This window comes from Podarcis tiliguerta (genome assembly GCF_965153285.1).
Source record: "Podarcis tiliguerta genome assembly, chromosome: 8".
NCBI lineage: Eukaryota > Metazoa > Chordata > Lepidosauria > Squamata > Lacertidae > Podarcis > Podarcis tiliguerta.
In genome coordinates, this window is record NC_139541.1 from 84,080,925 (window position 1) to 84,096,412 (window position 15,488).

Sequence of the window (15,488 nt, forward strand, 5' to 3'; positions counted from 1 at the left end):
CTTGTGTTAAAAATGAAACAGAATGAAAGAATGAAGACTAGGGTTCTGAAGAGGTGAGGTTCTTGCAGCCCAGCTGGCCTATGAGTTGTTCTGGAGTTGCCCGGATAAGGGTGGTTGCTAAAGATTTTGTTTTTCATTTTATAATGGATATGAAAGAGAGGGAAGAGAGGGTGAAAATTAAGCAGGTGAAAATTAGAAACCGAAAAGCAAAGCTATAAAATAGGCACATAGAATAAGTACGGGTTAAAACAGGGGTAAGCAAACTCCTATGCCCCACAAATAACCCAGAGATGCATTTTGAATAAAACACACATTCTACTCATGTAAAAACACGCTGATTCCCGGACTGTCCGTGGGCTGGATTTAGAAGGTGATTGGGCTGGATCTGGCCCCCGTGCCTTAGCTTGCCTACCCATGGGTTAAAATAACAAAGTCAAAGTAAGGGCTTATCTAATTATCAGGTATCAGTCCAGATTTGTAAGATTCGGGGCTGTTTCCCATTGACCTGTAAAGACTATCTGAGCTGCCAATGTCATACAGAAGAATGGTTCTTTTGACAATATATCTATGTTGGTGTCATCGAAAACATTCGGTAACATTAATCTTGGGCGACGTTTTCTTATTATGTCCGTCAAAATGAAATCCCAAAAACATCTTGCACCGATTCATGCTCCCCAATTCAATTCACCAATTTACAATTCGGTGATGCAGAAGGAAACATATTTGGGCCATTTGCAAAGGAGTGCAATACCGGGATAAAGGTTGCGACCTTCTGGGTTCTGTTTCGTAACCGGCCCTAAGAGGCGCCTGGCTTTAAAAACAGAAACCGTATCTCCAGCTGGCTGCTACGAAAGGCACCATCTGGCGGCCGGAGTGGGGGGGCAGGTGAATCCCGAGTGGGAGTCCCTGCAAAGTCCGCCTCCGACACAGGAGAGGATTAGGGGTTTTTAAACCCCATATTTAGCGCTGGATGAAGAGATTACGAGCCGCTGGGCTAATGCCGAAGCCGAGAGCCAATTGGGAACGGCTTTCCCGGAGGGTGGGGACAGATGGGTGCAGGGCAGAGGGGGTGGCAGCTGCGGGAGTGACCCAGAGACGATGCTGGAAGCAGCCGGGAGCAGAGCAGGAACATTGGGGGTGAACAGCTGATGCTATTTTCGGAAGAGGGGATGCTGTGTGGACTGTCTAAAGAGGAAGGACTTTAGCAAAGACCACCTGGGCTCCCACGGTGGTCCCATGGGCAAACCATCAGCAGCAACTGAGGCTGCGGCGCTGTAACGACCCTCCTCGGCTAACGTGCAGCACCCATCGCACAACGGGCGTCAAAAGCTCAGGGACCGCCAGGCGCCAAATTGTGCAGCCTTCCGGAAGAGGATCTGCGAGCCACCGGCGACCGAGAGCGGGTGGTCGCCAGGGACAAGAGAGATCCCTAGCACATCTTTCAAGATGCCGGCCTGAGTCGTCCCTCAAAGAGAGCACTGGTTGGGGCTTGTGGTTGCCTCTGCAAGGAGCAGATGTTGGACTAGATGGGCCCTTGGCCTGACCCAACAGGCTGTCCTGTTCTTCTGCTCTTCAAGGACACAGCAAGACAGGACCTCCAGGGGAGGCCCCAGCCCCCTTGACATTGCGGGGAACACGTTGCGCTTTATGGCCAAGCTCCTGAGCATGGCCACCTTCGTGAGGCTCCTGGTGGCCGAAGCCGAGAGAAGGGTCTCGTTGTTCTTCAAAGCCGAGGAGGCCCAGGAAGTCCCCAGTTTTTTCTTGGACAAGCCCCAGACGGAGAAACTTCTGGAGGAAGGAGAGGTGGGAGGCTTGAGGTATGGCCTGGGCTCCATGCAAGGCTGGCGGGCACACATGGAAGATGCTCACACTGCTCAGCCCCAGCTGCCCGGGGCCCTGGCCGGCTGGGCCTTCTTTGCTGTGTACGACGGGCACGCTGGCAGCACGGTGGCTCAGTTCTGTGCCAGGCACTTGCTCGGGCATGTGCTGGAGGCCGAGGCCCTGTCCGGCCAGGAAGAGGACCCCGTAGCCGTCAAGGAGGCCGTGCGCGAGGCCTTCCTGGCCATTGACAGGCGCATGCAGGACCTGTCGCGGGCCGAGGCCTGGGAGCACGCCGGCACCACTGCCGTGGCCGTGCTGGTGTCGCCCCGCCACCTGTACTTCATCAACCTGGGCGACTCGAGGGCGCTCCTCTGCCGCTCGGCCGCCGTCACCTTCTACACCGACGACCACAAGCCCACCAAGCCGAGGGAGCGGCGGCGCATCGAGAACGCCGGCGGCACGGTGGTACTGCAGAGGGTCAACGGGTCGCTGGCCGTCTCCCGGGCCCTGGGCGACTTCGGCTACAAGGCCGTGTCTTGGCGTGGCCCCACCGAGCAGCCGGTGTCCCCCGAGCCCGAGGTGTACCAGCTAGAGCGCTGCCCTGACGAAGACGAGTTCCTGGTGCTGGCCTGCGATGGGGTTTGGGACACCTTTGACAACGCGGGGCTGTGCGCCTTCGTGCGCTCGCGACTCTGCCTCACCGGCAGCCCGCGGGACGTCTGCGAGTGCGTGCTGGACTCCTGCCTCTACAAGGTGAGGGGGGAGGATAGAGGCAGGGAGTTCTCACTTAGCTTAATAGAACTGTAGAGTTGGAAGGGGTACCCAAGGATCATCTAGTCCAACCCATTGCAATACAGGAATCTCAGCTGAAGTATTCATGACAGATGCCCATCCAACCTCTGCTTCGAAACCTTCCCAGGGGCTTTCAGTGTCGTGGAAATTGTGGCCAACTAGATTTCTAGAAGGGACGCAGGTGGCGCTGTGGGTTAAACCACAGAGCCTAGGACTTGCCGATCAGAAGGTCGGCGCTTCAAATCCCCGCGATGGGGTGAGCTCCCGTTGCTCGGTCCCTGCTCCTGCCAACTTGCAGTTCAAAAGCACATCAAAGTGCAAGTAGATAAATAGGTACCACTCTGGCGGGAAGGTAAATGGCGTTTCCGTGCGCTGCTCTGGTTTGCCAGAAGCGGCTTAGTCCTGCTGGCCACATGACCCGGAAGCTGTACGCCGGCTCTCTCGGCCAAGAAAGTGAGATGAATGCCGCAACCCCAGAGTCGTCCGCGACTGGACTTTACCTTTAGATTTCTAGATGTCTCAGATTATTGAGATTGAGGCCTATAGGAAGGAAGCTGAGCAGTTGGGGGAGTGGTGCAGGAAAAACAATTTACTCCTTAACTTAAAGAAAACAAAAGAGATTATTGTGGACTTTAGGGAATGTAAATTGAATATTCAGCCACTCATTATTGAGGGGAAGTGTGTGGAACAGGTCTCAGTGTTTCGATTTCTGGGAATGGAGTTGAGAGATGACTTAACCTGGGGAGAAAACAGCAAAGACCTGATGAAGAGAGCACAGCAGAGGTTATATTTTCTGAGAATTCTCCAGAAAAATAATCTCTCAAAGGACCTGTTGATGGCATTTTACCATTGTACTGTTGAGAGTGTATTAACTTATGGTCTCTGTGTGTGGTTTGGGAGCTGCACAGCCAGGGAAAAAACAATGTTGTCCAGGGTTGTAAGGACTGCAGAGAGAATAATTGGGTGCACTCTTCCCTCCTTGGATCAAATCTACGCTTCCAGGTGCCATAAGAAAGCGGCAGAGATAGTGCAGGATAGTGCGCACCCCGGAAATGATCTCTTTCAGCTTCTGCCTTCTGGAAGAAGGTCCAGGGTTATAAAGACTAGGACTAGCCGCCTGAGAAACAGTTTCTATCCAAATGCGATTTTGGTTTTAAACGAAGTGTAAAGTAGTCTCTACGGGAGTATATTGTGTTTAATTATGGGGTATCAGAGTTTTTAGGGGGCTCACGAGGCTGGGATAGCAGGCTTGGTTTTTTGAATGTCTGAAGTAGATTTTTTCAATTTCGTTGTTCTGTATGGGACAATGGCAATAAAGATTATTGCATCGTATCGATTCCTGCATTGATGGGGGGTAGGACTAGTTAGCCCTCAGGGTCCTGTCCAGCTATACAATTCTTTGATTCTAATGACAGCATTGGAAAGGGCACCCAGTGCCCATCTAGTCTAACCCCTATTATGATTGATGCCTTTGCAAAACACAAAATAAATAAAACGCATTACACGGTTAAAATAAAGCCAGACAAGCGTTTGCTCCCCTGAAAAAATGCACGGTAACTTATCATCCCTTACAAATGTTTCTGCGGTGGTGATAACGCCAGGGCTGCAGGTTCGAATCCTGTATGGGACAACATTTCAGGGGGTTGGACTAGATGATGTTCAGGGCCCCCTTCCCACTCTACATTTCTGTGATTCTACGAGTCCTTAAAATTGCCACTTTAAAGGCAAAACAGGGCTCTTTATCAGAGGTGTATGGAGACCTGTCCCTTAATAAAAAGTCGGGTATCCAATCGACCTCCCAGCTGGGAGATGTAAATCATTGAACAAGGCTGCTCCTAAGTTTTTGTAGTTTGAGCAAACCAGTAAGTGGGGTAAATCATAAGGCATGCTACCTCCGAATGGGAGGACTCTGGAATCCGGAAATAGCATCCTTCAGCTAGGGCAGGTTGCATAGAAAGGAACCGCAGAACTTGCAAAGGCTTTTCTTCATTCCCCGGCAATAATTCCCCGGGATCACAGCTAAAGCATCCCTGACAGATGGCCTTCCAACCTCTGCTTAAAAAGCTCCAACGATGGAGAGCCCTCTGGCTGAACTTTCGAAGAGTTCGTTCCACTGTCAAATAGCTCTTGCAGCCAGACAGTTCTTCCCGAAATAGTGACAGAAGGTGCGTCTTTTTAGAGCCACCTTATTTTGACAATGGCAAGGTGTTCTAAATTCTGTTTAATATTGTGATTTGATCCCGTAACCCACCCTGGGACCTTAGGGGGAAGGGCAAGTAACCACAGAAATTTTGTTGTTGTTGTTGAGTCGTTTAGTCGTGTCCGCCTCTTCGTGACCCCCTGGAGCAGAGCACGCCAGGCACTCCTGTCTTCCACTGCCTCCCGCAGTTTGGTCAAACTCATGCTGGTAACTTCGAGAACACTGTCCAACCATCTGGTCCTCTGTCGTCCCCTTCTCCTTGTGCCCTCCATCTTTCCCAACATCAGGGTCTTTTCCAGGGAGTCTTCTCTTCTCCTGAGGTGGTCAAAGTCTTGGAGCCTCAGCTTCAGGATCTGTCCTTCCAGTGAGCACTCAGGGCTGATGTCCTTCAGAATGGAGAGGTTGGATCTTCTTGCAGTCCATGGGACTCTCAAGAGTCTCCTCCAACACCATCATTCAAAAGCATCCATTCTCCGGAGATCAGCCTTCTTTATGGTCCAGCTCTCACTTCCATACATTACTACTGGGAAAACCATAGCTTGAACTATACGAACCTTTGTCTGCAAGGTGATGTCTCTGCTTTTTAAGATGCTGTCTAGGTCTGTCTAGGTTTGTCATTGCTTTTCTCCCAAGAAGCAGGCGTCTTTTAATTTCGTGGCTGCTGTCAACATCTGCAGTGATCATGGAGCACAAGAAAGTAAAATCTCGCACTGCCTCCATTTCATAGAATTACAGAGTGGGAAGGGAACCCCAGGGGCCATCCAGTCCAACCCCTGCAATGCAGGAATCGCAACTCCTTGAAAGGAAAGGAAAAATTACTCGCCTTCCCCAGAATGAAAATTAAAGCATTAAGCAGGCTGAAGAAATAATAATAATAATAATTGTTAAGTTGTGGGTGAACTTATCAGACGACACAGCGATTCTTCAAACAGCTCTTGTTTATTCACAGGCCAGGACAGAACTGAACTGAAGGGTTCAGTCAGCCTGCTTATATAGAGCTCCAGTACAACGTAACTGTAACAATTTTCTAAAACTATCCAATCACTGTACGTCACTTCCGATCCCTTATTTGCATAACTATCTACAGTATCCCCCTGCTGTCCCAGGGTGAGAACTTCAGTACATAACAATAATAATAATAAATTATTACAAAGAAATAATAATAATATTAATTTATTATTTATACCCCTCCCATCTGGCTGAGTTTCCCCAGCAAGCTGGGCATTAAACCAGCCAACCCAAGTTTAGAGGAACCTGAGATCTTCCTGGCTTAACTGGATCTGTGGGACTTTCCGCATTCAGTTTTAAGATTTTTGCTGCCCTGTGGGAACCTTTTCCTTCTCCTGCTGGGCATTTATCTCCATTCCTGGGCCCAGCCATGATTAACACACATCAGCCTCCTCCCCCAAGGGCTTAAGGAAGCAGCTGCCAACCGAGGGCACTGGAGGTTCAGGATTAACGAATCAGGACAGTGGAGCATCAGGAAGTCGTTTAGGAGGAGCAGGAAAGGTGAGATCCAGAAGAGTTCATTAAGGAGCTGCGGTCCGTAGAGCATCTTGAAGGAGGTTCAAGCAGCAGGTGAGGGGAACAGGTGTCCCTCCGAATTTCACTGGGCTCCAGGGAACTCTCCTGCCCCTGCTCTAAAGAAAACGGAAAAGATAAGCTATAGAATCTCATAATTGTAAAGTTAGGAGGGTCCTCCAAGGGTCATCCAGTCCAACCCCCTGCAATGCAGGAGTCACAGTTCCACAGGCAGGGCGTTCCACAGGGCGGGTGCCACTACCAAGAAGGCCCTCTGCCTGGCTCCCTGTAGCTTGGCTTCTCGCAGCAAGGGAACCGCCAGAAGGCCCTTGGCACTGGACCTCAGCATCCGGGCAGAACGATGGGGGTGGAGACGCTCCTTCAGGTATACTGGACCGAAGCCGTTTAGGGCTTTCAAGGTCAGCACCAACACTGATGCTATTAAAAATGCTATTTAAAAAGCTGCACATTCTCACTTTCTTTGCACCATGCATACCTGCGCACAGCTCTAACATGCTGTCTGCACCTGCACCTCCCTGTCCAGGGAGAATAAGGTCATCCAGGTTGAAGGAGATGGTTGTCACCCTTGCAAAACAATTGCTTTGCTAAGCAGGCGGGAGGACACAATCCTCAGACCACTCTACGCCATAGCTGTCAAGCGTCCCTTATTTGGCGGGACAGTCCCTTATCTCAGTGCCATTTCCTGCTGCTGTCCCTTATTGATGAGGCTCCGTTTGGCTGCTGGCTGGGCTTTCTGCCTTTGGCTCGGAGGGGCTCAGAAGTCGAACAGACCTGTGCCCGGAAAATCCCTTATTTTGGCTGCTGATCCCTTATTTTCGAGGCTGCTGGTTCCTTATTTTCAAATCTGTAAGTTGACAGGTATGCTCTACGCTCTCCCTGCAGGGCAGCCGTGACAACATGACCTGCATCGTGGTCTGCTTCCCAGCTGCCCCGGGCGTCTCCCAGGAGGCCTTGCAGAAGGAGCAGGAGCTGGATGCTTCCCTGGAGAAGAGAGTGGCAGGTGCGTACGCCGTTTGAGCCGTGACAGAGCGAGGCCTGGCAGGCCTCATTGGCCGCTGGCAAAAGGGAGGAGTGGGATTTTGAGAACGGGGAGGAAAAATAACAGAAGGGAAAGTAGTGCTGTGAGGGGTTTTTGGGAGGGTCAGTTTGGATGATGCCCTGGCTCCCTCCCAGTTCTTGGGTACCCAAGTGAAGGTTAGAATCTAACAGAGGATTCTGTGGGTGAGCTACTCAGACAGGTTTCTTTGCACAACAATGAGCTAAAGCATGGGTAGGCAAACTAAGGCCCAGGGGCTGGATCCGGCCCAATCGCCTTCTAAATCTGGCCCACAGACAGTCCGGGAATCTGCGTGTTTCTACATGAGTAGAATGTGTGCTTTTATTTAAAATGCATCTCTGGGTTATTTGTGGGGCACAGGAATTCGTTCATTCCCCCCCCAAAAAGATAGTCTGGCCCCCCACATGGTCTGAGGGACGGTGGACTGGCCCACGGCTGAAAAAGGTTGCTGACCCCTGGCATAGTCCATCACAGGAGTCAGCAAACTTTTTCACCAATCGCCTTCTAAATTTGGTCCGCAGACAGTCCGGGAATCTGCGTGTTTTTACATGAGTAGAATGTGTGCTTTTATTTAAAAATGCATCTCTGGGTTGTTTGTGGGGCCTAGGAATTCGTTCACCCCCCCCCCCAAAAAAAAATATAGTCCGGCCCCCCACAAGGTCTGAGGGACAGTGGACCGGCCCCCTGCTGAAAAGGTTTGCTGGCCCCTGAGCTAAAGTGTCCTCATCCGCATCCCAAAAGAATGAGCCAGGTTGCAAGAGTCGCAAGGCCCTCCAGGATATAACGGGTGGGACTTTGCTTCAGCCCCCTCACCTATCTGAGCAATAGCCAGTGCTTTGAGGTGTGAGCTGAGCTGGAAGGAGGCTGGAAGCTGGAGACACAGAGACCTGCTTGCTCTGTGCTGGATCCCAAGACTAATGGAGACACAAGATCTGTTGGGCTGCGAACGCCATGAGCCCTCCAGACTAGACTCAGGCTGTGCAAATGGATAAATGAAACCATATATACTAAAGACACCACAGTTTCCGCTGTCCTTTCTGCCAAGGTGAAATATACTCGGAGTCGAGAGTGGATTTCATGCTCTTTATTCAGCTCATAGTGGTGAGGAGGAATGGAAGTTCCCCCAGAATGTCTGCTTTATATACATTATTTACACAATGGGCCCCACGTGATTGGCTAATTCCAGAATTCTCCTGTAGGCCAATCAGGTTGTGGATTCACTTCCACCTGGAGCTGGATTGGGTGGTTCCTGTGGACCAATCAGACTGCTGCATTCTGGATCCTATTGTTCTAGGGCCAATCAGACTGCTGCATTCTGGGTCCTATTGTTCTAGGGCCAATCAGACTGTTGCCTTCTGGATCCTATTGTTCTAGGACCAATCAGACTGCTGCATTCTGACTCCTAGTGTTCTAGGACCAATCAGACTGCTGCATTCTGGAGCCTATTGTTCTAGGACCAATCAGACTGCTGCATTCTGGATCCTATTGTTCTAGGACCAATCAGACTGCTGCATTCTGACTCCTATTGTTCTAGGGCCAATCAGACTGCTGCCTTTTGGATCCCATTCAACTCAGTACATAACACAAGGACACCATTTTGTTTGGCTTGGAGGTCTACATGCAGTGCTATAGATCTGAGAAGCCGAGCTCGAAAAGAGTCTTGCAAAGTTACATAGGTCTTGCAAAGGTGCAGCTCAGGTTCTGCAAGGCTTGTGCCAAACAGCAGATCTGGGAGCTGAGCTCTTTTGCATAGGGTTCTGTTTTGATCATTCGAACTCTCGTCCTTTGGTGCCTGTTCTGCAGACTCAAATAATGATAATAATAATAATAATAATAATAATAATAATAATAATAATAATTTTTAATTATACCCCACCCTTCCCAGTTCAGGGCAGCTAAGAACAAATTTAAAACAATTAATTGATGCAAGAAAAAACAGCATAAAAACAGTATAAAACGTGAATAACAATAAATTCAGAATTCAAAAATCAATTTAGGGGGGAAATCCATCCAATAAACCTTAGATGATCACCAGGGCTAGCTGGCTGAATTGGTCCTACTTGGGCCAGCAAGGAGACCAGGGGAGAATTAGCTGTGGGATCCCAGAGTGGGTAATCTTCATAAAAAGGGGAGGGGGATGGAAGGAAGGGGAATAAAAGATCAGGCTAAGTTCAAATTGAAAGCCAGGTGAAATAGCTCTGTCTTACAGGCCCGACGGAAGGAGGTTAAATCCTGCAGGGCCCTGGTCTTATGGGACAGAGCATTCCACCAGGTCAGAGCCACCACTGAGAAGGCCCTGGCCCTGGTGGAGGATAGTCTGACTTCCTTGGACCTCTAAACTATGATTATTCATTGACCCGTTGTGTCTGAATGGGGGGATGGGGACCTAGAAGTCACTCATGGGGCAATTATCTGCCATCGAGGTAACCAGCCCCTCCACTTCTCCCACCCCACCCCACCCCAAATCTCACCCCAGAGCTTTACGATGAGCTACTGGAACAGGAAGGGGGTCCCAATCTCGTCTCCGTCTTCCAACGTCTGGCTACAGAGGCGAACCCTAACCTTCCCCCTGGGGGAGGCCTGGCTAGCAAGTAAGTATGATGATCTCCCTCCCCATTCCCTGGGAATCGCCCACCGCCACCCCGCTCCAGTGGCGTAGCGTGGGTTGTCAGCACCCGGGGCAAGGCAAGTAATTTGCGCCCCCTAACCCGTGGATTTGCGCCCCCTAACCCTAACCCCCAGATGTTGCGCCCGGTGCAGCCGGCCCCCCCTGCACCCCCCACGCTACGCCACTGCCCCGCTCTCATATCTGCAGGGGGGTCCGTTTCTTCTAAAGCACACAAAGGTGTGCTCCACCTAAAGTTTCGAAACCTAAAGGATTCCGGGGCCTGGGCGGGGCTTCTGGACCGGTGGGTGGAGCCAAATACAGACCTGTGGGTGGAGTTTGGGGCGGGGTCCAGATGACGATGATGATGATGATGATTTATTGAATTTATATACAGTGGTATCTTGGGTTACATATGCTTCAGGTTACATACGCTTCAGGTTACAGACTCCGCTAACCCAGAAATAGTACCTCGGGTTAAGAGCTTTGCTTCAGGATGAGAACAGAAATTGTGCTCTGACGGCGTGGCAGCAGCGGGAGGCCCCATTAGCTAAAGTGGTGCTTCAGGTTAAGAACAGCTTCTGGTTAAGAATGGATCTCCGGAAGGAATTAAGTACTTAATCCGAGGTACCACTGTACCGCCCTATACCCGGAGGTCTCAGGGCAGTTCACAGAAAAGATCAACTTAAAAACCAATATAAATATAAAACCAAAATAAAAGCAAGAACCCAATAACCAGCTCCATCTGGTACACAGGATGAGACCCTACCTGCCTGCAAACTGTCTCGCCAGAGTGGTGCATGCTGTGGTTATCTCCTGCTTGGACTACTGCAATGCACTCTGTGTGGGGCTACCTTTGAAGGTGACCCGGAAACTGCAATTAATCCAGAATGCGGCAGCCAGACTGGTGACTGGGTGTGGCCGCCGAGACCACATAACACCGGTCTTGAAAGATCTACATTGGCTCCCAATACGTTTCCGAGCACAATTCAAAGTGTTGGTGCTGACCTTGAAAGCCCTAAACAGTTTCGGTCCAGTATACCTGAAGGAGCATCTCCACCCCTATCATTTTGCCCGGACACTGAGGTCCAGCGCAGAGGGCCTTCTGGCGGTTCCCTCACTGCGAGAAGCCAAGTTACAGGGAACCAGGCAGAGGGCCTTCTCGGTGGTGGCGCCCGCCCTGTGGAACGCCCTCCCACCAGATGTCAAAGAGAAAAACAACTACCAGACATTTAGAAGACATCTGAAGGCAGCCCTCTTTAGGGAAGCTTTTAATGTGTGACATTTTAATGTATTTTTAATCTTTGTTGGAAGCCACCCAGAGTGGATGAGGAAATCCAGCCAGATGGGTAGGGTACAAATAATAAATTATTATTATTATTATTATTATTATTATTATTATTATTATTATTATTTTATTTTACACCCCCCCAAAAAAGAACCACATTTTAAAAGGGCATAGACTACATTTGTCAAGAAAGGCCATTTACAGGCTTAGTCTAAATTGAGAAAAGTTGGTGCCCCCTAATCCCAGACCTGTGGCCGTGCTTACTCGGTGGTTGTATGAAAAGCACTCTGTTTATGCTCAGAAGCTTTTCTTTCTGCAAAGAAAGGAGGGCCAAGCAGCTTGGGGTACCAGAAGCTAGTGACCACCTTGTTCCTCTCACAGGAGAGCTGTGATCATGGAGGCCTATCAGCGGGCGAAGCAGAGTCGCGAGGAGCAAGAAGTCCCGGTAAGAAACCCCCGGATCTTATTGAACTGTCTGTAGGAGTTGGAAGGGAGTCCAGAGGGTCATGGAGGGCAACCCCTTTGTTCTCCTCGTGGCACAACCACACCAGACAACTAGGTTTGAAGCCTGGGAAATTCGGAGCAGGTAAAAGAACACCATGTGGCAGAATTGAACTACGGAACTCCCTGCCACTTGAGGCAGTGATGGCCACGGACTTGGATGGCTTTAAAAGAGGATGGGGCTCCTAGCTAGGAGCTTTTGGTGGCTCCTTGCCAGGATGGCCTGATCCAGCAGGTGCTCTTCTTTTTTTATCACCAAACAGCATTTTATTTATTTTGTGATTCAGATTGTTTTTTCCCCTTCAAGGGTAAAAAGTGCATAAGCCTCATCTCTGAACTGTGCAAGGATTTTACAAGCTAGTTTACCATACCCAGTTACTAATTTTTATGACAGCTTTATCCTCCAATCTTAAAAGTGCATTAATAAAAGAGAAAAGCCAATGAAAGCAAAATCCACATCTGTACTTTGCTGTTCATTATTGCATTTTGGGGATTTAAAGCAATTCCCTTTAAAAGTCTTTGGGTTGCTAATACAAATCCTTCCCCGCTCTATACTGTGACAGACTCCGGAAACACACTATTCACTCCCATTTGCCACAAACTTTTGATGGTTTTCCTTGTGCAGATTGTAATATTGATTTTAAGAATCTGCACATGAAACCATCTTTGTTGATCATGTTCAAGCTTACTAGAAGCACAGAGGATGGTTGCTGTCATAAAAGCCTCTCCCTTGGTCATAGAAGAATTTCCCCTTGACATCTGAGCAGGGTTCTGTGCCAGTTCCTCTAAGAGATATTTTGTCCTCTGAAGCTATCGATTCTACAAACTTAAACCAGTTTCAGAGCAGCCTAACCATCTGCTAAGGTAAAGGTTAAAGGGACCCCTGACCATGAGGTCCAGTCGTGGCCGACTCTGGGGTTGCAGTGCTCATCTTGCTTTATTGGCCGAGGGAGCAGGCGTACAGCTTCCGGGTCATGTGGCCAGCAGGACTAAGCCGCTTCTGGCAAACCAGAGCAGCGCACGGAAACGCCGTTTACCTTCCCGCCGGAGCGGTACCTATTTATCTACTTGTACTTGGATGTGCATTTGAATTGCTAGGTTGGCAGGAGGAGGGACCGAGCAACGGGAGCTCACCCCGTTGCGGGGATTCGAACCGCCGACCTTCTGATCTGCAAGTCCTAGGCTCTGTGGTTTAACCCACAGCGCCACCCGTGTCCCCCAACCATCTGCTAAGCTGCCCCAAATAAACTTTTGGGAACTTGTGAAAAGTGTGGCGGAGGCTGCTTGTCAGCTGGACCGGCTGGTTCATTTGATCCGACTTTATTTAAATATTTAATTTATATATTGCTCAACGCTACTGATTCCCAAGTTTCCAGAAAATACGATCAATTAAAACGAACTTTGGCTGCTCTCATTCCCACACAATTTCCCACACTGTTTCTGCTCATGGTGCTCCAACCAAGTTCATATTTCTCCCTGCCCTTCTTCGTTTCAGGCCCCCAGTGCGAATGCTACCTCGGATTGAACGCTCTGCTGTGCAGGTTGGACAACGGATGCCAAGAAATCATTTTTGTGAAAGAGAGCAGGCTGGGGAAGCAAATCTGGCCAGGATTTCTGGGCAAACTTAGGAATCTGGATGCCAATGGATGGGGTAGGGCGAGTCGGATTGGGGCCACCACAGCCCCTTTTCCCCACCGCCACCAGGGTGGAAACACCATCTGGACTCAGCGGAACAGCTGCCACTCAAGGCAAAGGCAGTCCATGTTAGAACAGATCATGTATTTTGTTTCTTGCCTGAACATAATTTTTGCTTCTTTTTTGAATTTGCATTTTATTTATTTGTTAACATTCTTATATTACATCGGTAAACGTTGTCATATTACGTTACAGGACTTACTACAATATAATTTCCAACATGTATACGAAAATTATATACAATTTTTATATACCTAGAAAGAAAATGAAACAAAAGAAAAAGGAAAAACAAAGAGAAAAAACAAAAACAACCCCCCCAAATCATATACATACCAACACACTAGACTTCCTGTCTATCCCGTTGTATATTCCTTTTTTACACATGAATGTACTCTTATTATTGTATATTTCTTTACATTTTATCTAATACATTCCAATATCAATATGTGCTCTTAGTCTTATTTCTCAACTCAGTCTCACTCCCACGTCAATCAAATGCTAGCATAAATAGCGAACCTTTACTGTATTTTTGAACATACTGTATGTTTTATATCTATCCCACTTTTCCATAAATTTTTGTTTTGAATTGCCTCTCAGGGTATTTGTTAACTGCTTTTAAAGTTTTGCTTCTTTAACACTGCATTCCAACAGGAAAGACTTGCAAGAATCATCACCACCACTGGAATTTATCAGAAGGGAAAATGCAGCCTGTATTATCCAGTGCCGCTCAAACTTGGGTCTCCAGCCGTTGTTGACTACAAATCCAATCATCCCTGAGCACCAGTCCTGTTAGCTAGGGATGATGGGAGTTGTAGTCCCAAAACAGCTGGAGGGCCGAGTTTGGGGGTGCCTGAGTTATACTATGCCATGGGTAGGCAAACTAAGGCCCGGGGGCCAGATCCGGCCCAATCGCCTTCTCAGTCTGGCCCGCGGACAGTCCGGGAATCAGCGTGTTTTTACATGAGTCGAACGTGTCCTTTTATTTAAAATGCATCTCTGGGTTATTTGTGGGGCATAGGAATTTGTTCATTTCCCCCCCCCCCTCAAAATATAATCCGGCCCCCCACAAGGTCTGAGGGACAGTGGACTGGCCCCCTGCTGAAAAAGTTTGCTGACATAATGTAGGCCTTTGTTCCTAACACAGACATGGGCTGCTTGCGGGGGTACATTGTCATTATTATGGGCGACCTTCTCCTTTGTCCCAGGTGTGGCAGTTGGTTGGGGCTCCTCCAAAGTGGCATGAGGGCACTCTGCACATGTTCTGAGACACTTCGCTTATCTGTGCACCCAGGACACGGAAAACAGATTCCGAATTTACCGTAGTTCTTCTGGGATCCCTGTTCCTCTCTCATATGATCATCTGATGCACAGATATCCTTTCCTCTTGTGTAAAGGTAAAGGTAAAGGGACCCCTGACCATTAGGTCCAGTCGTGGCCGACTCTGGGGTTGCGGCGCTCATCTCGCTTTTTTGGCCAAGGGAGCCGGCGTACAGATTCCAGGTCATGTGGCCAGCATGACTAAGCCGCTTCTGGCGAACCAGAGCAGCGCACGGAAACACCGTTTACCTTCCCGCCGGAGCGGTACCTATTTATCTACTTGCACTTTGAGGTGCTTTTGAACTGCTAGGTTGGCAGGAACAGGGACCGAGCAACGGGAGCTCACCCCGTCGCCGGGATTCAAACTGCCGACCTTCTGATCGGCAAGTCCTAGGCTCTGTGCTTTAACCTACAGCGCCACCCGCATCCCTTTCTCTTGTGTAGGGAAGTGGTATTCACAAATATCCAAATATTTAACGTTCTGGAACCTCTCCAAGGCTTCCTTTTCCTTTTCTTATTGTACCAAATATACCTGTCTTCTGGAAATAAGTTTCGTGCTTCCACATGGCAATATCAGTGGCGTAATTGGTGAGAGACTGTCTCAGCTTCTCACATTCCACTACTGCGTGATTGCATGTGAGGTTGCATCGTACCGGTCTGAAATCTTCAC

The 15,488-nt window shown here is 49.1% G+C and overlaps 1 protein-coding gene across 1 annotated transcript; it reads left to right on the forward strand.

The window, feature by feature from the left end:
- The first annotated feature begins 451 nt into the window (after positions 1 to 451).
- PPM1N (protein phosphatase, Mg2+/Mn2+ dependent 1N (putative)) lies at positions 452 to 14,534 on the forward strand. The gene is made up of 5 exons (XM_083455663.1): positions 452 to 2,574; positions 7,238 to 7,355; positions 9,889 to 10,003; positions 11,687 to 11,750; positions 13,302 to 14,534. The coding sequence occupies exons 1-5, from the start codon at positions 1,648 to 1,650 to the stop codon at positions 13,329 to 13,331; spliced, it is 1,254 nt and encodes a 417-aa protein (XP_083311789.1). The 5' UTR covers positions 452 to 1,647; the 3' UTR covers positions 13,332 to 14,534.
- Positions 14,535 to 15,488: the final 954 nt, after the last annotated feature.

What these genes read in the sequence shown, in the direction of transcription:
- PPM1N (XM_083455663.1), top strand. Translation starts at nt 1,648, where the DNA reads ATGGCCAAGCTCCTGAGCATGGCCACCTTCGTGAGGCTCCTGGTGGCC. An exon ending in CCTGGAGAAGAGAGTGGCAG is followed by an intron (nt 7,356 to 9,888) that starts GTGCGTACGCCG and finishes ATCTCACCCCAG; the next exon opens with AGCTTTACGATGAGCTACTG. An exon ending in GCGAGGAGCAAGAAGTCCCG is followed by an intron (nt 11,751 to 13,301) that starts GTAAGAAACCCC and finishes TCTTCGTTTCAG; the next exon opens with GCCCCCAGTGCGAATGCTAC.